Source organism: Musa acuminata, chromosome BXJ1-1, assembly GCF_036884655.1.
Source record: "Musa acuminata AAA Group cultivar baxijiao chromosome BXJ1-1, Cavendish_Baxijiao_AAA, whole genome shotgun sequence".
In the NCBI taxonomy this organism is placed as follows: domain Eukaryota; kingdom Viridiplantae; phylum Streptophyta; class Magnoliopsida; order Zingiberales; family Musaceae; genus Musa; species Musa acuminata.
Window position 1 is genome coordinate 5494614 of NC_088327.1, and position 24510 is coordinate 5519123.

At 39.4% G+C, this 24510-nt stretch overlaps 3 protein-coding genes and 1 pseudogene across 3 annotated transcripts; 2 read left to right on the forward strand and 2 right to left on the reverse strand.

Moving 5' to 3' along the window:
• Positions 1 to 1436: 1436 nt before the first annotated feature.
• On the reverse strand, positions 1437 to 3146 carry LOC135625386 (UDP-glycosyltransferase 88F3-like). Its single transcript, XM_065130162.1, has one exon. It carries the CDS (start codon positions 3083 to 3085, stop codon positions 1652 to 1654), a length of 1434 nt encoding a protein of 477 aa, XP_064986234.1. The 5' UTR covers positions 3086 to 3146; the 3' UTR covers positions 1437 to 1651.
• Positions 3147 to 5948: 2802 nt separating this feature from the next.
• On the forward strand, positions 5949 to 6905 carry LOC135625466 (late embryogenesis abundant protein Lea14-A-like). The gene is made up of 2 exons (XM_065130357.1): positions 5949 to 6154; positions 6241 to 6905. The coding sequence occupies exons 1-2, from the start codon at positions 5949 to 5951 to the stop codon at positions 6512 to 6514; spliced, it is 480 nt and encodes a 159-aa protein (XP_064986429.1). The 3' UTR covers positions 6515 to 6905.
• LOC135625425 (mitochondrial import inner membrane translocase subunit TIM17-2-like) lies at positions 6392 to 9072 on the reverse strand (annotated as a pseudogene).
• Positions 9073 to 12092: 3020 nt separating this feature from the next.
• LOC135625523 (beta-adaptin-like protein A) lies at positions 12093 to 22579 on the forward strand. The gene is made up of 11 exons (XM_065130455.1): positions 12093 to 12274; positions 12374 to 12890; positions 13027 to 13151; positions 15129 to 15327; positions 15464 to 15692; positions 15803 to 15969; positions 16080 to 16289; positions 18537 to 18647; positions 18769 to 18945; positions 20299 to 20742; positions 22159 to 22579. The coding sequence occupies exons 1-11, from the start codon at positions 12219 to 12221 to the stop codon at positions 22450 to 22452; spliced, it is 2529 nt and encodes an 842-aa protein (XP_064986527.1). The 5' UTR covers positions 12093 to 12218; the 3' UTR covers positions 22453 to 22579.
• Positions 22580 to 24510: the final 1931 nt, after the last annotated feature.

A 24510-nucleotide genomic window follows, 5' to 3' on the forward strand; every position in this document is an offset into this window, starting at 1 on the left:
TGTCATGGTGCTACCCTTCTCCAGCAGCTCCCAAATCTCTCAGACGAGCCTAAGGAGTTCAGCTCAATGGGTGGATGGAGAAGAACGCCAAGAGGAAGATCGAGATGGTGATGAAGACCATGTACAGTGCCATTGCTTTATGGAGAAACTTGTGAGTGTCATCTCTCTTCCATGTTTTGTCACTCTTTCTTTCATTTGGTTTGCATGTTGGATAAGAGTTGCATGACATTAAATTATTTCCCTTTTGACTGTTTAGAGCTACATTTGTTGAAGATTTGACATAAAGATGTCGATTTATAATATGCTTTAAATGACATTCAAAAAACATGGATTCTCTTTCCGATTGTTTGCTCTTGATGAGGGTAATAATTGCGATAAGACTCACGTGACATCAGCTGCATCAGGTGACGCATCACGCCTCTGTCGACTTGATGAGGCACCTGGTCAACGTGGACCGAAACGCCTACCAAGGCGCATTAACGCTCTGTTCAGGTTCGATCCCTCACGTCACGCCAACGGCAACGTCAAACGCTATCAGAAGTACGGTCCCGCTCCTTGCGGGCCAGCACATCAGACAACGGTAATTCTCACTATAAAAACCCTCGCACTCCGAAGGAAAGATGGGGACGGAGCAAAAGAAACCCTCGCGACTATCCACTAACTTGATCGTCGGAGGGATCAAGTCGAGCTCCCCGACCCCACCTTTGTGCAGGTGCGAAGACAGAGGTCGTCCACCAAAGGCACAGGCAAGGGTTCCCTCCCGGGAGAAACAACGACCCCATCTCAATCGAAACACCGTGATCGGCTACCTCAGCAGTCGGGAGGAGCGTCCCAAGAAGATCCTCGTCATCCGGATCCGAACCAAGTGACGTCGGTCCCGAAGCCACGGCTTAAAGTTATTTACACTAACAACTCTCATGATGAAATTAGTCAAAACTTAAGAAGAACAGAAAACCTTTCCTGTGCCATTGCAGCTCAAAATGTACCCTTTCCAGGCATTATGATACATCTTTTCTGCTCCATTGAAACTTAAGACAGCACAATATATGACTCACTTCTTCGAAATATATTAGGTTGGGTCTGAATGATTCACGATTGGGCGTGTCAAGTTTCTAATTATAAAAGCTTAGGTGGTTGGATTAAGATTTACTAAAATTATAATGGTTCTTGCAACGGTACCAATACGCTTTTCCAGGGATCAGAAGCGCGAAGGCTGAGGAGATGCGATCAGAACCGTCAGATCGAACGGTGGACGGTGTTTCGTTTTCTGATGTCGCCGTTTCTTCTTTGGCATAGCATGAACGATGGGTAATCGGCTGTTGCCTCCAGAGCAGCAGACACCCAGTACGGGTGTAATGTGCCGAGCGCGCCACTGCCTTTACTTTTGATCAGGAATCATGGTCCATTGATTGTGTATGGAATAATTGCACGCTGTCTGAATACCGACAGGTTCCGCAACTTCATACGAAGGACCACAACTTCAGAACCGGTACACAGATCAAATGGACAACAGTAAACACGGAACAACGACAACAGCCACCCAAAATCCAATGACTATTACCACATTATTATTCGCTGCGGTAGGACTGAACCCATTGTCACCGTCAAAGACAGCGGCAAGTATTTGACGACGACCGAGGTCCACCTTTACTCAGCTGCCACACACGTCGCCTTTCAACTGGCCCACCAACTTCGCCAGCGCCGAATGCGACGAGCCGCCTTCTCTGAGCGCCTGCGCCGCTCTCTCCTTCATTGCCGCCGTCCTTTCCCTCAGCTGTCGGCCCCCCTCCGACTCCATCAGCCAACGAACCTTGGCCTCCACCTCCTCTGCGGACACCAGCTCCCCCTCGTATCCGTCCATAGCCACCGCCAGCCGCATCTCCTCCGTCAGGAACACCTTGTTCATCTTCTGCTCTGCGTACAGTGGCCACCCCACCATCGGCACCTCGGCGACGATCGCCTCCAGCACCGAGTTCCACCCGCAGTGGGTCACGAACCCCCCCACCGAATCGTGGCTCAGCACCTCAACCTGCGGCGCCCATGACTTCACCACCAGACCCCTCTCCCTTGTCCGCTCCAGGAAACCTTCCGGCAGTAGCGCGTCCAGGTCCGGCTCCGGCGGCCTCTCGTAACGCTTCGCCGGGTCGTTACTCGGCGGGCTCCGCACCACCCACAGGAACCTCTGCCCGCTTCGCTCCAGACCCGCGGCGATCTCCTTCAGCTGCGCGGCTGTGAACAAGCCCAGGCTGCCGAAGCAAAGGAAGACCACGCTGTGTCGGGGCTGAACGTCGAGCCACTCGAAGCACTCCGCCCTGTTGGCCTTCTCCCTCCCGTCCGACTTGATCAGAGGTCCGATGGAGTAGATGGGAGGAGTCGCCCGGCCGTCCGTGACGCAGCGGCCAGCGGCGATGGCTTCGAGCGCCCGCGGCTCGAGCGCGTCGAACGTGTTGACGATGATGCCATGGGCGTCCGGCAAGCGGGAGCAGACGTGGAGGAACCCCTTGTAGGCCTCGTCCTCGCGGTCCATCATTGGGAGCAGCATGTGGTCGGCGGGCAATGGAGGGATCCCGGGGACCAGCTGCGGGGCGCTGCCGAGCTCCCTGAAGCTCTTGACTGTGGTGTAGTGCAACGTCGGGATGTAGAAGAAAGTGGCGAGGACGCTAGCGCCGGAGGTAAAGAAGGTGTAGCAGGGGATGCAGAACTCAGCTGCGACGTCGAGGGCCAAGCTGCAGAACATGTCGACGACGATGGCTCTGGGGGCGGCGTCGCGGAGGAAGTTGAGGAGATTAGCGTTGGAGAGGCGGAGGAGGTCGAAGGCGAGGGCCTCTTGGTGGGGGGAGGGGTTGGGGGGGAGGGCGACGGGGGGGAGGCGGTGGAAGGTGATGGAGGGATTGACGGCGGAGGCGCGGGCAACGAAGGCCGCGGTGGAGCCGGTGTTGTAAGGTGGGTCGACGGTGACGACGGTGACGGCCATGCCGTGCAGGACGAAGAGCTTACCAAGCTCCACCATGGACACCAGGTGGCCCATCCCCGGCGACGGGTACAGCACCACTCCTCCCCGCTTCCTCTCTTCCGCAGCAAACATGTCCTCTCTCTCTCCCTCTCGCTCTCGCTCTCTCTGGTCCGAAGCGACATCTTCGAATTATAGAGTCCACTTTTATACCGACGGGTGGTGGAAATGACTCAGTTGATGAATATGGACGTGTGGGAAGGAGCGACACCGACCGTAGTGGTTTCACCGTCGAGGTGGATGACAGAAGCGCTTACCTCATCTTCACATATGCCTTAAGAAATCGGACTCCGGACGAGTTCGAGCACAGAGATAAATACTGCCACTTGATTTTGAGTTCCATCACATCCACATGATTCAATCACCTATCAGTCAACACGGGGCCACATAAGAGAAGATGTCATCGAGTTCGTCGTGGCCTATGGTGATGACAACGATAATTGGAATAAACATTGACCAATGAATCAAATAATGGCACATCGATCATATTTAAGATGAGAAATATTTTATCAATTGTTTCTTTAGAATAAAAGTAAAATATATTTATATAAAAATTCAAATTAATATTAAAAAATAAATTTGTGTGTGCGGATGTCGGTGGCAAAGGATCATTTTGTGAGGAGTCAAACAGTGCGGAGAACAAATGTGATAAGAATGAATGATGGAAATAATGGAAATACATGAAACATTGCATTATGTGGTGAGGCCGAAGATAAATATTACTTGTTGATGGAAGAATGATTTGGATCTCAAAGAGGTGAGATACAAAGCTGCAAACATGCACGATATGATTAAGACAATTGCATTTGCCAAAATGATTCCAATGACATATGATAGGAAATAGTGCAAGAAGAAATTTATAGATAAATTATTTTTTACAATAAATCTATCATCAATCGATACACGATCGTCATATGAGATCTAAGTCATACGCCTACTATTAAGGAAATATAAGAAATGTAATCATAAATTTTATTATTATTTTTAACAAGCAAGAAAACTCATTTTTCTTCTTCTATGACAACAAATATAATCACAGTTTTTATTCTTATCTTTAAGATATAAAGATATATTTCAAAGATATAAAGATATATTTCAAGCAGGCTCTCGCTCTCACCTTTTTGAAACTACTCCTCACATTTAGGAATCTTGGATTACTAACTTATGCATTGGAGGAATCAAGTTGAGAAACCTCTCTCGATCTCGTCTTCATGCATGTGATATCTCATAAACTTGATATTTTTATCTCTAGAGTATAGAAATTTCACCATGGGAGCATTGTATTTTTATCTCAGAGATATCTCGGACATTCATACGTATATGAGTTTGAACCACATCGGGCTGATTCAGACGTCCACGATATTTTCTCCTAACACTCATTAAAATCTTTTAGGATTATGCTATAGTAGTTTAATATAAGGTATGTTGATAGATCAAGCGATAATCAAATTATAAAAACTCAACTATATCAATCAAACTATTTAAAATTAACATAATTACGTAGAACAATTCAATAATTTAAATATAAAAAAATAAGTTTATTAAATTTATATATTAAACTCAATATATGCCATTTGATTCTTTCGATCATTAACAATATGAAACTATTCTTTTGATCCTCCTTCCACTTTCATATTGTACATAAAAATTCTCTTAACAACAAGGAAGATAAGACCCGTCACTAAAGGGAAATCCCTAAATTGACAGCCATACGATAGCTAAACATAGCTAAGTCGATTCATAAACAAATGCGAGATGATGATGACGAGCCCTTTTACCTTCCAACAAATATAACTTTCAATCTTATGACACATGATATCATGTGCTTTAGATCAATTCTTTGCACCTTAGATCTTTATTAACAAAACAATTTTTTTATACTTTAGATTGTTTGTTGTCTCCCACTCCATATAAAAAGACATATTGCAAAAAGCAAGTTAGTATAGATTAAGGGAATCCATTTACATGTTCCTCCGATTCCATTGGAAGCTAAAGCATATGCTCGATTGGTTTGTGTATATCCTATTTATTTTTCAGAGCGTAATCATCTTATTTTCCAACATTCTTCCCATAAACTCTCATTTTTCCTCCAAAACATTGTGGATCTCAACGAAATAACAATTGACACGTAGATCACCTAATCACGAATCCGCCATCCAACGCCATTCATTCTATCCTTTCTTTTATCTTCTGATTTGGAAAATACTATTAATTTTTTTCTTTGTAAAATTAAATCTGTTCGTCTGATGATTTATTTCTTTCTAAAAACTAAATATTAATTATTTCCTAAAAATATTAAATATCAATCATTCATCCAAATTTATTTTTCTTTCTAAAAATGAATATTATATTAAGTTCATTCTACTCCGTTCATAAACATTAAATATTTTCTTTCGAAATTCTATTTATTTATCGGGAAATACATATAAATTATTTTTCTTAATAATTAATAATAAATATTAATTATTTGAAAAAAATATTTTCTAAATCCATGACACTAATAGCATTATTGATCATTCGATTTTACATTGTCAATAAAGCGTTGTTCAAGAGATTATCATTGTGTTCATTCATTCATCATTAATTATATTTTTAATATAAATTTTATCAAAATTATGAATATATTAAATTAATAGATATATTGTAAGGATACCATACTATTTAGATAAAATAATATATTTATGACATTATTTGAATGGGTTAATATGAAGATTCCACCCCGTCGCGTCTGGCACCGACTCCTTTTGCATGGGATCTCGCGACGTGCCCATCGTGGTTGGAGTCCTCCTCAGGCGGCGCACCCCGCGATCCGGATTTGCCCGCACGCAAACTCTCTCTCCTTCCTTCTATATAAATGTAGACGAGCCAAAGAAGGCTCACCTCGCCTCGTCTTCATAGGTTTCTGCTTCGGTGTGTGTCTAAATCCTTGCGAGGAGCGATGTCGAGTTTGATAGACAAGGCGAAGGAGTTCGTGGCGGAGAAGATAGCGAAGATGCCGAAGCCGGAGGCCTCCCTCGAGAGCTTGTCCATAAAGAGCTTCACCCGCGACTCCATCCTGTTCCACAGCGAAGTCGCCGTCCTCAACCCCTACTCCCACTCCATCCCCATCTGCCAGCTCTCCTACGCCCTCAAGAGCGCCGGCAGGTTGCCGCCTCCTCCTTCCTTTCCTACTCTTTCTTCCTCTCCAACCTTTGGCCTTTCTTCTTCACGATGATGGCGGATCCTTGTAGGGAGGTGGCATCGGGGACGATGCCGGACCCGGGGTCGCTGACGGCGAGCTCGGAGACGAAGCTGGAGGTCTCGGTGAAGGTCCCCTACGACTTCCTGATAAGCTTGATGAGAGACATCGGCCGCGACTGGGACATCGACTATGAGATGCAGGTGGGGTTGACCATCGACCTCCCTATCATCGGCGACTTCACCATCCCGCTCTCCACCAAGGGCGAGATCAAGCTGCCCACCCTCTCTGACCTCTTCGGCGGCGGCGGCGGCGGAGATGATTAAGCAAGCTTCCATCTTTTGTGCGTTCCGTTTGGTTAATGTGATTAAGAAAATGGAAGTCAACGCTAAAAAAATGTTGTTTTTAGGTCACTTGTATCCGATATGAATCGGATGGTGAAAGACGCTAAAAAAGTTAATTAAAAGCTTAACTTAGACGCAAACAAACAAGAGTTTTTTCATATCTGATTAAACAATCGTTCGGTCAAGATATCAAAATTAACATGAGAAAGGAAGATTAACCAGTTTCAAAGTCAAAAGGTTGTTCTTGGATAACTTAGATCTAAGCAAACAACTGTTTTTCATATGAAGATTAAACAATCAACCTATCAAGATGTCAAAATCAGACCGATGCAACTGTATATATCAACACCCACGAGAACGGGAGAGTGACAAATTTCAGAGAAGTTCTTAGATCACTTGGTGTAACTCAAGCAACATGTTTGTCTTAGTTTCTATGGCATTCATGACATGCATCTTCTCCAACATTGTCCAACAAGTAATTAAAGCCCCATTAGGACCCAAACAATGAACTCTTATCCATATGTAATTAAACGATTGTCCTGTTAAGATATCAACATTAGACCAATGCAACTGTAATATAGCGCCAAACATGAGAAAGGGAGAACAACAAGTTTCAAAGACAAAAAACATTGTTCTTAGGTCACTTGATACAACTCAAAAAACATGTTCGTCTTAGTTTCCAAGTCATTATATGCATCTTCTTCAACACTGTCTGATATGTAGTTAAAAAGTGCATCTTCGATTTACAAAAAGTTGTATTCATATGTTATTAAACAATCATCCTGTCAAGATATCAAAACTTGAACCAATACAACTGTCATATAGCATCAAACATGAGAAAGGGAGAATGACAAGTTCCAAAGACAAAAAGTTGTTCTCAGATTAGACGATATAACTCGAGCAATATGTTCGTATTAGTTTTCAAGCCATTCATAATGCATATTCTACAACAACCATCTGCTAAGTAATCAAAAAGTCTAACTTAGATCCAAACAAATCAATCATGCTATCAAGATATTTTAAAGTCTAATTTAGACCAATGCCACTGTTGTATAGCATTAAACATGAAAAAGGAAGAAATGACAAGTTTCAAAGACAGAAGTTGTTCTTGGATCACTTGATATAACTCAAGCAACATGTTTGTCTTAGTTTCCAAGCGATTCATGATATCCAGCTTCTGAAGGTGCTAGTTCGCTTGGCTTTGTCAATCCCCGCAAGGTCCCAGATTCAAAACCCACCTTCACCACTTACCTTTTGCCAAAACAATGAAAAAAATGATATGCATCTTCTCCAACATTGTCTAATAAGTAATTGAAAACCCAACTAAGGCACAAGCAAACAAGTGTTACTCAAATATTAAACAATCATCCTATCATGGCATCAAGATTAGACCAATGCAACTATCATATGGTATCAAAGATGAGGAAGGGAGAAACACAAAAACTTGTTCTTAGATCACTTGTTATAATTCAAGCAACATGTTTGTCTTAGTTCCCAATCCATTCATGAAAATGCATCTTCTCCATCAGTCCGACAAGCAATTAAAAGCCACTAACCAGTGATACTCATATGTGATTAAACAATCATCCTGTCAGGATATCAAATCAAACCATGCATTACGATAAAACAATCAATCAAGTTGATAGGATATGGAAACACTGATTGTATTGTAAAACTTCAGAAGCTCACCTAAACTCACTTATACTCAAAACTAGGGATTGGTGGTGAATCGAAACTCTCTAAGATCTCTGTCTTGCGGCCTTCGTCTCCAGCCGCTGAATCCTGCCTCTTCTTTCCAAAAATTCCTCCGAACCAGGAAGAAGATGAAGAGACTCCAGGATCCTCCACCGCCGCACCATGTGTTGCAGAGATCCTCGTGGCGGCGCCACCGACCACTCCGGCTCCTGCAGCCGCCGCCACGGTAGGCGGAACCGCCGCAGTGGGATCCTCCATCAACATCGGCATGTCCTGCGGGGAGCTGAGGACCCGGTTCAGCATGATCCCGGCGCCCTCGATGAGGGCGAGGAGGACGCCCCCGAAGAGGGCGGATCTGGCGGCGGGGCGGGCGCCCTGGCGCATCTGGAGGAAGCCGCCGGTGGCAGCCCCGGCGAAGATCGAGTTCCATGGGTCCTCCTTCTAGCGGACATAGACCATGGAGCAGTCGAAGACAGAGAAGAGACCGCCCCAGACGGCGAAGCTTCCGCCGACACGGGGGGCGTTCATGCGGACGGCCTGGGCGCCACCAGCAAGACGCTCGCCGTTGGGAGCGTTGTAGAGGCCCTTGATGAAGTGGAAAGCGGAGCCACCGACGGCCCCCATGCCGAAGGCGCCGCCGACGTCGTCGAGGATCCGGTCCGGGCACGGCTCCCTCGAGGTCTCCGGCGTCGCCATCGATCAAGAATATTACGACGAGGACGAACCCCAAGCCGCGGTAAATAGGAAGGGGAAGGGAGACAGGCGGCCGAGGTTGACTGTAGGAATCGAAACCCGTGGGCGGAGTTCAGTATCACAGCATGGCTGGCGTTGGAGTTTCCTGACCGTTCGATATGAGACATCGATGCGGCTCGCATAATAACTAAGCTAGATAATATTTTTAAAATATATTAAATGAAATTTTAAATATTTACTATTTAATAAATAGATATTATGTATGATTATTTACATGTAAAAATATATTAAATTATTTTTGATATAATGTGATTTGCTCTCATAGATCTTTTCATGTGGACAAGACAAACAATTGTTGAGTGTCTAAAATATTTCACACAATATTATATATATTTTTAAATCAAATATAATAATATATTTTTAATATAATTACTAAAGATGATCAATATTTATTGCTCATCACTATACTCAATTTTTTCAGATTATTAATTAAGATATCAAAAAAATTAGGTCAAAGAAATCTCTTTCGATATTAGTCTTCACCTTATGAGCTTATTATTTTCATATTGAACAATATTACGCACAGGGATTAAGACTACCTCGAATTTATTAGGATATTAATAATATATTTACATAACATAAATAAATTTGATATATTATTATTAAATTAATATTTAAAGTATAAAATATCAAATAAAATTATGAATCTAGTACATTATCATCAAATTAATATTTTAAATATGAGTTTTCTTAAATTTTACTTTAACTTATATTGATAAAAATAAAATCTTTCTTATATTTAATCTTTATTGCGATCTTATAAAAAATATTAAAATTCAAGTAACTGATTGTCCATTTGGGTTCTTATATGTTTAATAATTGAAGGCATATACATTTTGCAATAAATTTATAAGGTTAATTTCGTTATTTCAAAACTTGGTAGGAATGGATGCAGAAAACTGTGCCATCGCCCTCCTCTCTTGACTTGTTGGGCAAGGAAGAGAACGCTCCCGTCGCCCGCCACGGTCGCACCGACTTAGGGAACGACGCACGACCCCCTCGTTCTATACCTGTGGCCCAACCGCGGCCCCGAGTCCGGTCCACCTTTCTTTGGGCCCGGTTTGGTCCGGCGATTTGGAATCTCAAACGCAGTCTCAAATAAAGATTCAATGCCTAACACAAAATAAAATTCTCTCTCTCTCTCTCTTGAATTTGGTGTAAAAATTTCAGTGGGACATTCAAAATTTTGTAAATCTTGATACGTTAGATAGGAAATCTATAAGGTGTTTGATTGAACCGACAGGATTCCATAGGAAATATTTGGATCAACTAGGAATGATTTCAATACACTATATATCGAACAAATTAAAATTAAGAGCAAGTTTCGAAAAAACCATGTAACTTTGAGAAATTTTTAGTTGGTGTTCTGGTTTTCAAAAATTCTTGCAAAGCATCCCTTTTTCTAAAATATAATATTTTTAATTTTTTTAAAAAGGTTGTTAATTAAAATTTTCTCAAAATACATGATTTTTTCCTAATAAATTATCTTAAAATTAATTAATATAATTTATTATTTTGAAAGAATGATATACTAACAATGCTAGATATTAAGATAATCAATATTCATATTTTTACTAGCATGACCTAAAACATAATCATTAGGACGAGCTATTTTATCTAAATTAATTAAATAAAAACATCAAGTTTAATATAATATTATATATTTTTTATCTTTATCAAAGTCTAACATTTGGTTCATAACTTAAAATCTAACGGGGAGAATATCATTTATCAATCATTTGTCGGTACGTGACCTTCAAATGATGTTTGAGTTGGAAGAAAAAGATAGATGCTACCCTCCACTAGTTTATCCATGTGAATAAGGGTCTAAGTTATACAGTTGCAAGTTGTATCTACTCATATCGTTGAAAGCAAGTGAAAATTGTTAAAGGAGGTTGAGGCTTATTTCCCCACATAATATTTCATAAAATATTTTCTTTTTTTACGATTATATATATAAACTTATTTTTAGTATAGTTACGGAGAATGATCCTTAGAAAATTAATCTAGGCATTCGAATGATCGAATTAAAAAATCTCTTTCGACCTCGATTTCCGTACATATGTGGCACATTAGGAGTTTCACATTTTTACCTTAAAGGTATTTTGAATAACCCTACGCACATATTGAGTTAAAACTGTGTCAGGCTAACTAGGATGTCAATGATATATTCTTATAATAAAATCATATATATTACACGTGAGACCACCTTTTTGGATTATTAATGGACTAGATTTTTTTCTACAACCAATTGTCATATGTTTTCATTCACCGGAAGAATTGGCATATTGATTTTACCACACTAGAATAAGTGCTTGAGTTCAAATTAAGCAATATGCTCATCTAACCTTATAAACTCATATAATTTTTCTCTTATTTTAAGCGTGCGATTTAGCTAAGGCATCACAAATGGAATCCAATTTAAGTGCGTCAAGCAAATATAAAAATAAAAAAGTCCAATTCATTATCGCTATCATTTAATGATTGAATAGCAACAAGTAAAATACAATCCATATTTTTCATCTTGACTTAATGTACGACGTAGCCTCATCAGGATTTTCCAAAATATAAAATTTAGAATCAAAACTGAATCAGTTGCAAGTGGAACCAAAACCATCTATTTTTATTTGTTTATTTTTTATAATTTCATTTAATTAATTGTTTATTAAGTTGTTGGAAGGATAAATTCATTATTTGAAGGGGTATTTGATCATTTAATTATTTATGAGATTATAATTCATAATATTTTTGTTTATATTATGTAATAAAATTGAAACAAAATTGATATATAATCTAAACTAACATATATATTTTTACTACTGCATCAAATAGGCCTTCATCTCAATATCAACCCAAATTCAAAATAAATTAGATCCAAAACTTCTAAAAAATTAGGCAGAAAATATTAACTGCGTGACCAGCATTTGCCGTCACATAAAACTCCTCCCGCTAGCGAGCAGAATCTAAAGAGCAACCATTTTCTTCTGCCCCCCGGTTCCACCTACATAAAAGTTACAGCCACACATGGGCTCCACCGTTCTGCCCAATCATCATTCGAGTAACTTTTCCTGTAAAGATAACATAGGTTGCCCACGTTTGTGCAACGATAACATATGCCTCGTCTGTCCTCTCGATTTCACCCTGAGAGAGGAGGGAGTGGGGAGTCGTCTTCTTCCTCCTTGGATCGAAAGCCCGGTCGCAGTCTCGTCTTCGGTCGTTCGCCTTTGAAGATCCGCTCATGGCTCCTCCCCCCGCTCCACCGCAGAAGTCCCCCTCGCCGTCCCAGCCTTCCGGGTAAGTCCTCTCTCTCTCTCTCCCTCTACGGCCCCGCAACGGCGTGACCTCGCCAAACCCTAATCCTAGCTCTGGATAATCGCGATCTCTCCGATCCAGGAAGAGCGAGGTATCCGACCTCAAGTTGCAGCTGCGGCAGCTCGCCGGCAGCCGCGCCCCGGGCGCTGACGACTCTAAGCGCGACCTCTTCAAGCGCGTGATCTCGTACATGACGGTGGGGATTGACGTTTCGGCCGCCTTCAGTGAGATGGTCATGTGCTCTGCTACCTCCGACATCGTCCTCAAAAAGATGTGCTACCTTTACGTCGGCAACTACGCCCGGTGCCACCCTGATCTCGCCCTTCTCACCATCAACTTCCTCCAGAAGGACTGCCACGATGAGGACCCCATGATCCGTGGCCTGGCCCTCCGCAGCCTTTGCTCCCTCCGCGTCCCCAACCTCGTGGAATACCTCGTCGCCCCTCTTGGCGCTGGGCTCAAGGACGGCAGCTCCTATGTCCGGATGGTTGCCGCTGTCGGGGTCCTCAAGCTATATCACATATCGGCTGCTACCTGCTTAGATTCGGATTTTCCTGCCGTGCTCAAGAGCCTTATGCTCACCGATCCCGATGCACAGGTATGATATGCATCACATGCTTAGATCTGTAATGAATTTTGGTGGAAAAATGGGATCCTGTGATGTCACTCGTTGAACAAAGAACTGTTTACGATCTACATTCCAGTGTGATTTACCTGTTTGTTTCTCTTGGCAGGTGGTTGCGAATTGCCTGTTTGTATTGCAGGAGATATGGAACTTGGAGGCCAATAAGTCAGAGGAAGCCTCCAGAGAAAGAGAAACCCTTCTCAGCAAGAAGATTGTGTACTATATTCTGAATCGGTATGCTCCTAGTTGGCTAATTATGAGTTACTTGATATCTTTTAGTGACCAACTTTTCTTTCACTGCTTTCTGAGTAGCCATATGGGAATTTGCATCATTCAGAATGGCTTGGATCTGACTGGATATTCAGACTTCTCTCTTTTCTTTTTTCTGAATGGCTCTGTTTGTTCAATTATTTTGCCTTCTAGCTTGATCATCTTATGTTTGATTAACAGTTGTTGGGAACACCAGCAGCTGGGAAAAATTACACAATAAAAGATCCAGTTTGCGAGTTCTTGTAGAGTCAATCTTGCAAATCCTTCTATTACATTTTCCACTGTTCTGCAGTCCAAACTATTGGACAATGTTATGTTTATTTTGGAGGTTTGTTTGCATAATGTATGCTTAGGAAGTGATAAAACAAATATATTCTTGTCTAATAGTAACACCGAACATATGATTGGAAGCTAAGAACTGCCTCACCTTTTTAGGTAATAGAACTCCTTGATGACATCACTTTGACCTTTTACCTCCTCACTCGATGGACATTCTTCTCTAAATGGGTAGGAAAGTAGAAGCCTAATGTTTCAATTACTTCAATTGTTTGCTCATTACTGTGCTGAAATGATAGTGATTGATGAAAAGCTGGCAAATATCTGAACTCTAATGACTTAGGGAGGTGGAAGGACTGCAAAGTGTTTGTTTAGAACACTCTCGAGGGTCATTTTCTTTGATGTGGTTAGCGATCCAGTTCCAAATGAAAAGACTGAGACGCCTATCAACTCTATCAGGATGTTTGATATGGAAGATTGCATCTGGTAGCATAATTGGAACACAGTGATTCATTGGGCTACATGAATGATAATGCTATGACTTCTCAAACAGTAAGTGCTGAAGATAAGTTTTAGGCAGTTAAACTTGATTGGTTGGAAGATACAACAAACACTTTTTTGGTAAAATCCTATTCTTTTTCATCAACAAGATCTTAAAAACTATAAAAATTGCACCACTTTTCCTAATAATTGTGTATCATTAGGTAAATATACTTATGGATCATTATAAAGTTGCATTTTGTTAATGTTGTATATTGGCATTACTTGATAAGTTCATTAGGTGAAAAGGTGTTGGTACATTGAGATCACAGTACTTGGGGTTTCAAACTGAGGCCTCGTTAACAAAATGTGTCTGGAGGGCCGGAAGCATCTTTAGATCTTATGGATGATGTTATTACTGCAAGGGATTAGGAAGTTGATAGGAAAGATGATCTCTCTTTTCTGTCTTATACTGTTCCAGCATTTCTATGTAACATATCAGATTTATTCACTTACTATTCCCCTTCTTGTTATTAGGGGATTATTGGATTACTGGACAAGTGAGTAGTGGCAACCTCGTCCTCTTCTTTTCTGATTTCTTTAAATATTTGAAATGATGAGGATGCATTGCATTATTAGTGTGTTTTGTAGTTGTATTTCATGATAGCAAGTTGTATTAGTTGAACGTGTCCAATTTGGTAGTTTAGTAACCGGATGGAATTAGATGAACACACATACTCCAGAATTGTTACTGTGGAGATTATAGGTTTATGCTGTCGTATATAATATTTCTCTTGATGGTGGTTTTAGATGTTCTTGAAATAGTCAAAGTTATCCTGTCCCATCCTTTTGTTACTTGCACTTTTGGCAATTCATTATGAGTTGTATATCATTCTTCAACTGAACTCTTGAGTTCCTTATTGTTATATCTGCGGCACCAAATTGCTGGTTTTTAGTCTTTTTCAAATGTAAATCAATTGTTTATAGTTATCTTTCTCTGATAGCAAATAAGCCCAATGATGTCATAAACATCTATTCCATGTTTATGTACTAAGATGTTCTAAACGTCTATTACAAGTTTCTGTTAGGAAGAATAACTATCTCTACGAATTAACATATTGTCGATCATTTATCTTCTGCTCATTCTGGGGGATACTATCTAATCATGGTATGTTAATTTTACAGGATCAAAGAATTCAATGAATGGGCACAGTGCCTTGTTCTTGAGCTAGTGGCAAAGTATATACCCTCTGATACTGATGATATATTTGATATAATGAATCTTCTTGAGGACAGACTTCAGCATGCAAATGGAGCTGTTGTCTTAGCTACAATCAAGGTGTTTCTGCATTTGACAATGTCAATGACTGATGTCCATCAGCAGGTGCCTATCAACAATCTCATTTTGTTTTGTATTTGGCTTTTTGCCAAGTCCAGAATTTTAAATCGACCTTTCTGAATGATTACCATAGTTCTTTTTTTGCTAATCATGTTCAGTTGTTTGAATTTTGTTTTCTTAGGTCTATGAGCGCATCAAGGCACCTTTACTCACTTTAGTGGGATCAGGAAGTTCTGAACAATCATATGCAGTTTTGAGTCACCTGCATCTATTGGTTATGCGTGCTCCCATGCTGTTCTCTTCTGACTACAAACATTTTTATTGTCAGTTTAGTGATCCATCATATGTTAAGAAACTCAAACTTGAGATGTTGACTGCCATTGCCAATGAGAGCAATACATATGAAATTGGTATGATCATTATTCTCTAAGTTCAATTCTCATCTCTCATCCTCACTGTGTTTTTGACTGCTACATACTTTTAATAAAACATTTTTTAAATTAATGGCTTATTTCATCAGTGACCGAGTTGTGTGAATATGCTGGAAATGTTGATGTACCCATTGCGAGGGAGTCTATTCGAGCAGTTGGAAAGATAGCATTGCAGCAGTATGATGTCAATGCTATCGTCGACAGGCTTCTACAGTTTCTGGAGATGGAGAAGGACTATGTGACTGCTGAAACTCTGGTTAGTATGTCAATAGGCATAAAATTTCTGTATGTCTGCAAATTTGCTGATTTTGCAGATGATTTTGAAAGGCTTATGATTCTTATCCATGCTATCAAATCATCGACCAGGTTCTTGTGAAAGATCTTCTGAGGAAATATCCACAGTGGAGTCATGACTGTATTGCTGTTGTTGGTAATATTAGTAGCAAAAACGTTCAAGAACCAAAAGCAAAAGCAGCACTGATATGGATGTTGGGAGAGTACTCCCAAGACATGCCAGATGCCCCTTACATCCTGGAGAGTCTTATTGAAAATTGGGATGAGGAGAATGCTGCTGAGGTATTAGAATTTTACAGCCAAGTCTATTTCTGTTATCAGTGTGGATTAATATCTCCTCTTGAATTTAAAATGCCAAATAATGTATTGCTTCTGTATATTTTATTGCTTGTAAGTTTTGTTTGAAATTTTTGTACTTATGGTATCCCTATTGACACTGACATGAAGTAAATTTAGCATACAAATAACTCTTTGTTATTTCAATCTTGTGACAATAGCTATCAATATTCTTTATGAATGGTTGATTTAGCTCCTTAGTTCCAGAAGAAAGATATACTTTTAACTTGAATCTTTGCTTGACATTTGAGAGTTGATCCATTACTATTATTGGAAAGGAATAATAAGCTTTCAGGAGGTTTTCCCATAATTTTTAGTCCGAAGGAGCCCACGTATTATGGTTGGTCATAGATAAGTAAACCATTGTCACAATTTCATGGCATATGTTCTTGTTTGTGGTTGCTATCGTTCACAATTATAGAATAAGGATTGTTTACTGATTAAAAGTTAGTTTACAAATAGTGATGAGAAAGTTGAGGTGGCCATGGGTAGGAAATGGTTTAAACAAGGTTTAAAATCTCAGTCCGTACCAATACCCGACATCGGTCGGACCAGGATGATAATCATACCATGTGTTGGCATGGCTGCCACCGTTGATACCAGTAGTACTAGTTTTTAATCCTTAAAATGCTATTAAAATTTATTTTTATTGCCTAAACGATGAATCTATGTATGTTTTTGAGGCCTATTATGAACCATATAACAAAGAGACATATATAAAAAGTTTTAATGATGCATAAAGTTGGTTTGAACCTTATTTTTGCAAATATATAGGCTGGTTTCCATGTTTTGAATCTTCGACACCTTGGATGCAATGGATTCGAACCTATTCATTTATGTTTTAGTTATGAATTTGTAGTTTTTGTTATTCGTTGTTACAAATTATATTCAAGAAAGTCCACAAAAACTTGAACTTACTAAATGTAGATTTAGAAATCATGTTTGGTAAGATGTAAACTGCATTCTTTGTTGACTTAAAGTTGGTCTTGTATTTGAGTTTGCATCTTTGGAAAAATTATTAAAGAAGAGTTTTCATGATAGATTATTTCTGCAAATTTCAGGCTTAATACAAGTACAATTTCCTTCACATCTCATTTGAGATTGGAGTTAATAAACTTATGTTATTTTTTCCCTTTTTAAGTTTGTCTTTTCTCAAGAAATTAATCAGCTTTGCCAATTAATAATACACAACTGGTACAATTAAATGAGAAAGCTTCGACTGATATCAACCTGCCATTTAGACAGTGGTGTGTTTTTTGTAAGGTTGATTTTCTTTTAATATATATACATGGCTGGTGATTGTGATTCTTAAGGTGGTAGTTGCTCTCCTTATGGTGCCTTTTTTATTGGACTCTTATTTCAGCTGGTTATAGTTATTATCCTTCATGCTTCAAATCTGTTCACATGTCTGCAACCTCATAAATCCTTCCAAATGGTTGCTTTGATCTTCATAAATCTGCACTTGTTAGAATAAATATGAAACAGAAGCAACTGTTGTCGCAAACTAGATATATAGATAATGGATCTCTTTTATATTTATATGTCCTGGTTATGCTTCTAAATCTAACTTCAATCAAGAGATGCATGATAGTATACCATTTTGCAGTCAAACCTTATATTTCAGTTAAGCAAGCAATTGTGATAGAGCAAAGCAGTAAGCCATGTATCTGCTTCTTACTGCATAAGAACTTATCTGACTTTTTGTTGTAGCTTCCCTGTTGGTTTCAGGAGCTACTGAAATTGTGTTCCTGATACTTGGGGCCAGTGATAAATCATTCCCAATTAGTACATTTGAATATTTAGTATTGATAGTTCATTTATCATTTTAGGATAATCTGTTGAATAAATTTGTGAAGGACACTCTTAGTAGTAAGAATAATTACTGCATAATTATAAAAACAATAAATGTTTATTCAATATTAGGACATTTTGTGGTCATTCTACATATGGGATATTAACTTTTGGGTACCTGCACAAATTTTAATTCATGACTAAAAATTGTATTTCAAGTGAACTGCGTGAATTGCATGTTTGATATTTTCGTAGCTAGTTGGTCGACTTAGAAACAGACAAATTTCATTCTTTTTCTATGAATGGAAAATTTTCCTTTTTTGTCTTTGATTTTGCATTGATCCCATATACAGTTAAGTGCAAGGTCATATTATGTATAATTGACTTTTTGTTTTTTGACAGGTTAGGTTGCATCTTCTCACTGCTGCAATGAAATGTTTCTTCAAGAGGCCACCAGAAACACAAAAGGCCTTGGGAGCTGCTTTAGCTGCTGGTCTGGCTGATTCCCATCAGGTGTGGCTTCATTTGTATGATGTTTCAATGCCTGAAAATTTTATCCCGCTGGAGCTTCTCCAAGTTACATAAGTTAGAGAAGAGCTTGCCTCGATCTTCATGAATGACCAATTGATTGCAGGATGTTCATGATCGGGCCTTATTCTACTACAGGCTTTTACAATATGATGTGTCAGTTGCAGAACGTGTGGTGAACCCTCCCAAGCAAGCTGTTTCAGTCTTTGCTGATACACAGAGCAGTGAAATCAAGGATCGTATATTTGATGAATTCAACTCTTTGTCTGTTGTCTATCAGAAGGTACATAAAGTTTCCTCATGAATTGGTTGTTTTATCTTTTTGTTTGGTTCTCTTCATATGAACGTAAAGCAAAGTGGATTTCATTCTGATAATTTCAAACTAACGAGCATCAAGTCACTGTTAGTCATTTTGATGATTCTTTAATTTGCTATTTGAACGTTTCCAGTATTGTGGCCAGCCAAATACAATCTGAAAGAAACATTTCTATTTCAGTTCGAACAGATCCAAATAATGAATCCAGTCAATTGAATTTTATTTTAATCTGGTGTTTTCCAATTCTTTTAATGACTGTTCCATGACTTAAAAGGTGTTGCATCTCCAGTTTCCAGTGCTAATATCAGTTTCCTTTTTATTTCGGTTCTTTATTGGGTATATAGAACACTAAATTTGATAGATGCATTTTAGTTTTCATGCGTCAGATTGAACCAAGGAGAAATCTTATAATCAATTTTATCAAATAAAAGAACTATTATTTATGATTATCAAGGCATTGAAGGCATAGCATGATTTAATAAAATTTCATGTGGATGAACACATTTAAATTCCCTATAAAATGATAATAACTGCTAAAATACCAGGTACAAGGTCCAAAAATCTCTGGGCAAAATAGTGTTGTTGGACTCAAACAGGATCTCAAATGTTACTATAATAGGTGAATTCAAAATAAAACATGATGGTTATATGGAACACTATGAGTAAGATGATGATAGGTGAATGTTAAATGAAAAATTGAAAGGAATAGATGTTGAATACAAGTGTTGCAGGTGGTTGGCAAACAACAAAAGAGAAGAATCATTATGGCATTTGCTGAGATGGAAGGAGCAAACATAGTTCCACACTTCAAAGAGAAAAGGTAGCTGATAGAGGAAGCTCATGGAAGCCTTCTTTAATAATGTTATTAGTTCTTAATCGACAAGATAATTTGCCACCTTTTTAAGCTTTTCTAGAGCTTGATGCTTATGAATCAAATATGGACATCTAAATAGTCTCTTATATTTGATTAAAAAACATTTTGATAAAGGTTAATCCTATCAGGGGTTGATACATAGCAATGCTTTTGATCTATGTGCAATGGTTGATTCTATCCTAAATGCCATATAAATTTGCAGTATGCATAACTAATTTGGATCACTAGTGCACACATCGGTAATTTCCGTCTCAAGTATCTAATGATAAAGCCTTTTATCAATCTGGCTTCCATGTTTTATGTATTGGCTTCTCATGAACACTTGGATTTAAAAAAAATGCTTGATGTGTTACATATTTGAGCATTTTCTTCTGTGTTTTCTGGACTGGTTTCCCATTACTAGCATGTATTCAAACTCATATCTGATTATCAAAGTAAAATTGCAGCCGTCTTACATGTTTACCGATAAGGAACACCGAGAACCGTTTGAGTTCTCAGAAGAAATTGGGAATTTGTCTCTGGGGCAAGAGCCTGTTGGTAATTCTCCAAGATATGATGAAAGTGACAAAGATCTTTTGCTAAGTACATCAGAAAGAGAAGAAAATGGGGGTCCAAGTACCAATGGTCCGGCTGCTTCTGGATATAGTGCTCCAACTGACTATAACAGTTCCTTAGTTTCTCTTAGTTCACAGACACAATCTGAGACAGCAATTTCAGACCCTGGCATGCCAAAATATACATCTCAGATGACCCTTGCCATTGATGATCTTCTTGGGTTGAGTGTGTCTGCTGCCCCTGCTCCTCCATCCTTGAAGCTTAATCCAAAAGCAGCCTTGGATCCTGGTACTTTCCAGAGGAAGTGGGGCCAACTTGCAGTATCCATCTCACAGGTATATTCCTATATAATTTTAAATTTGATTTTAAGTTAAGCCCTTTGCAATATATTATTCTCAATTTTTTCCAGTAGAGTTCTCTAGTGAAGATTGATTAATATTTTGTATAAATAGTATAACTAGTACACAGTCATACTGGCTACTTCTCATCCTAGCCATATAGCTTGCATGATTTGATTATTTATTGATATTGATAGAAGGTTAGTTGAAGCTTCTGGTGATGTGAATTTTCAAACCTCTAGCAAGGTTTGTTGCTTCAAGTATATTCACTGTAGGTATGTTCTACATAAAAAAATTGAAAAAGAAGAATTTTCTTGATTAGCAAATACATTGAAAAGTTATTATTTTGACACAGTAGAGTTGAGGGTTGCATAAAATGTATATTCCTGTAACCCGGTAGAGTATTAACTACTGTAACCTTGTAGAGTAATGCATATTACTTGAACCCGGTAGAGTGCTATGGATCTAAGTTCCTACTTGATTCGTGTCTAACAATACAACAGCTTGTTTTTCCTAAAGCACATATCCTTTGCTCCTAGCCTGAGTGGTCTATTTCTTTTGAGAAAAATACTAACTGCTCCCGATTTCAACAGTCTGTAATTTTTTGTTATAGCATTCTATATATTATTGTAAAAACAAAAAATTAAAATTGAGTATTTGCTGGATATTTGTTAGTTTTCTCATTGAATAAGCTTCATGCACTTCTGCATGTGGGCATTGGATCCTTACTTTGCTACGTATGTTTTGCTTACTAGAAGAACACTTGTTTATGTTGTTCTTTGTGAAAAAAATACTGGGTTTGTGAAAGTTGCCTGCAGTGCCGCACTTGCATACTCCATTTAAGTTTTTTTGTTTTCCTTTCACTTGGACTGCAAAATCATTTTATTACACTTCCAAGTTGTGACCTGATTGTGAATCATTGTGCTGTCATTTTTATAATTGATTCTCCGACATAAATGGATGCATTAGAGGAAAAGATCCACAGGACATTAGGTGACAAAAGAAATTCTGGAATTTTAACTTGATTACGACCTAAACCTGGGAATCGATCAGTAGCATAGACTTTGCTAGATATGCAATCTCCATTGAGTTCCATCGATCCATTATGTTCTGTAGATTCTCGTGCTGAACACCTGAAATGGCTCAAAATTTGCTCTGGAGATGTTTGTGATTTGTTTGCCTCTTGCAATACTGAAATGCATCTATCTACTTCAGAACTCTTATTGTCATAATTCAAAATCAGTTGGTCATGCAAGTTTGCTTGGAAATGCATGGAAAAATAACTTCCATTGCCAAGCATTGGAAATTAAACAAAGAACCATCAGTGTTGAAGCTCAGTACAAGAAAACATAAACTGTTTTGGTGGACATTTCTGTAGTAATCATGAAAGCATGGTTGCTGTCTGCTTTGCAGGATTGTTCAGTTAGCCCTCAAGGAATTGCAGCACTAACGACACCTCAAGCCCTTATCCGGCATATGCAAGCCAACTCCATCCAATGCATTGCCTCCGGTGGTCAATCTCCCAACTTCAAGTTCTTCTTTTTTGCTCAAAAGTTGGATGGCCCACCATTGTTCTTCCTCGTGGAGTGCATTGTCAACACATCATCAGCAAAAGCACAGGTAAAGATCAAGGCTGATGATGCAACTGCATCGGAAGCATTCTTTGGTTTGTTTCAATCGGCTTTATCGAAATTTGGTGTGCTATAGATAAACTTTAAGCCTGTCGCAAGTCTTGCCCCTGAATGCTGCTTAAACAATGAAGCAACTCCATAAACAATGAGCCAATGGTTTTGTTCGTTTTTCTTGATATATTTACCGTGAGTAGATTAAGACATGCGTCCCAATAAGCTGCATTCATGCTGTTGATTTCGGTAGTTAAGATATTGGTTTTTTTATTTAATGCTTTGATTTTATACATATACGTTTAATTAATCCGAAGTATTCCAATTCAGCATTGATCCTTGGGTTTCATCTAAGAAAACAATTTGTCAGTCACAGAGAGAGAGAGAGAGAGAGAGAGAGAGAGAGAGAGAGAGAGAGAGAGAGAGGAATACAAAGGTATTTAGGCACCACAAAGTTAGAATACATCTTAATTTAGACATTCCATTTGATTAATTTGCAGGTGATGCTATATAGGTACAATCTACTTGATAAGATGCGCTCTACACTGTATAATCGGCATGTTCTTTGTAGAAAAATGGCAAAGATGGTGATTTGCTCGTGTTCCTTTTAATGCTCGTAATTAACTTCGTAAACAGCATAACTGAATCAAATACGTGTTTCTCGAACGAACCCCAACAACCAAGAAATATTGCTCAGGTTTGAATCCATTAGCGTTGATACCATAGAAGCGACATGACTTCCCGATTATCCCAAAGAAACGGGAAGAGAAAGAAAACGAAAACCCGTGACACGAAATCGAGACGGAAAAGGGAAATGAACAAAGAGATCAGGGGTAAGAGTGCCTCTCTATCGGAGTGGTGGTGGTGGTGGTGGGCGGAGGAGGAGGAGGAGGCCTATCGCTGGCCACGGGGATGAGCAGCTCACGATCTCTCTCAGGCTCCTTATCAGAGTTGACGATTGCTCCTCGTCTAACACCTGCCCTCCTCGATTTCACCCGCAGCCCGACTTGACCCAATCCAACCCATGAACTCAAATCGAAGCAAAGAGAGTGAGAGAAGGAAATCGTTAAGGCGTATGTCCTCGGGGTGTTGTAAGGGCGCGTCCTGGTGGGGCCTAATTACAGATGATTTTATGTAATTAGTTATATTTAGTGTCTCAGTTCTTATACTATAAAAAATTAAATTCACATCCCTATAGTTAAACATTTATATCTATTTACCTTAATAATATCAATTTTACTAACAAAAATAAAAAAAAATAAAAAAAATAATTTTAATGTTCGATGATGGACGACGATATCGTTGGTATCAATGTCGATGCAGTTGCTTCGCCATCTCCGATAACGATAAGGTCTATTCTCACCACGACGCCACTCGCCTCCACCATGTGCGTGTCACTGATCTCATCACTGCCAATCCCGTGTCGCTCTACATCAGTGTCAACGTAGATTGTGGTGGTCATCACGACGTCTACGATAAATATAGTGGTCGTCTCATCATTGGCCCATTAGGCGGATCCCAACCTCGACTCAAATTTGGGGTCGTCGGAGCTCCTACTGCTCCCTTGCTACCATGTCAATTCTGACACCACCTCTTACTAAGTGGCTCTTTCGTTACTTTGCATCTGTGTGGGGGTCGACGTAGATATAGAGTGGCACTGCTCAGCAACTGCGTTAACACCGATATAAATGTAGAACAACAAAGGGTTGCTCAACGAGAGGTGGTATCAGAATTGACGTGGCAGCGCAGGGAGCGATAAGAGCTTCGACGACCCTAGCTTTGGGTCTTGGCTAGGATCCGCCCAACGAGTCGGTGATGAGGCAACCACCACCATATGTGTTGATATTTGATGCAGTTGTCGCTCGACAATTGTGTCAATGTCGATACAAATGCAAAGCAGCACAGAGCGGGTGGCGATGAGGTTGGCAGGATGCTCCTCGTGAAGGTGGATGATGTCACGGTGAGGGTGGACCATATCGTTATCGGAGGCGACTAGGTAGCTGCATTGGTGTCGACACCAATAGTGTTGTCATCCGCTACCACTAACACCATCCACCATTTAACATTAAAATTATATATATATATATATATATATATATATATATATATATTTTCATTGGTAAAACTGATGTCATTAGGATAA

Bases quoted from the DNA above. Each gene is read 5' to 3' on its own strand.
- LOC135625466 (XM_065130357.1), top strand. From the start codon at position 5,949: ATGTCGAGTTTGATAGACAAGGCGAAGGAGTTCGTGGCGGAGAAGATA. The intron at 6,155-6,240 runs GTTGCCGCCTCC...GGATCCTTGTAG, and splicing joins GCCCTCAAGAGCGCCGGCAG to GGAGGTGGCATCGGGGACGA.
- LOC135625523 (XM_065130455.1), top strand. From the start codon at position 12,219: ATGGCTCCTCCCCCCGCTCCACCGCAGAAGTCCCCCTCGCCGTCCCAG. The intron at 12,275-12,373 runs GTAAGTCCTCTC...TCTCCGATCCAG, and splicing joins TCGCCGTCCCAGCCTTCCGG to GAAGAGCGAGGTATCCGACC. The intron at 15,970-16,079 runs GTTAGTATGTCA...ATCATCGACCAG, and splicing joins ATGTGACTGCTGAAACTCTG to GTTCTTGTGAAAGATCTTCT.
- LOC135625386 (XM_065130162.1), bottom strand. From the start codon at position 3,085: ATGTTTGCTGCGGAAGAGAGGAAGCGGGGAGGAGTGGTGCTGTACCCG.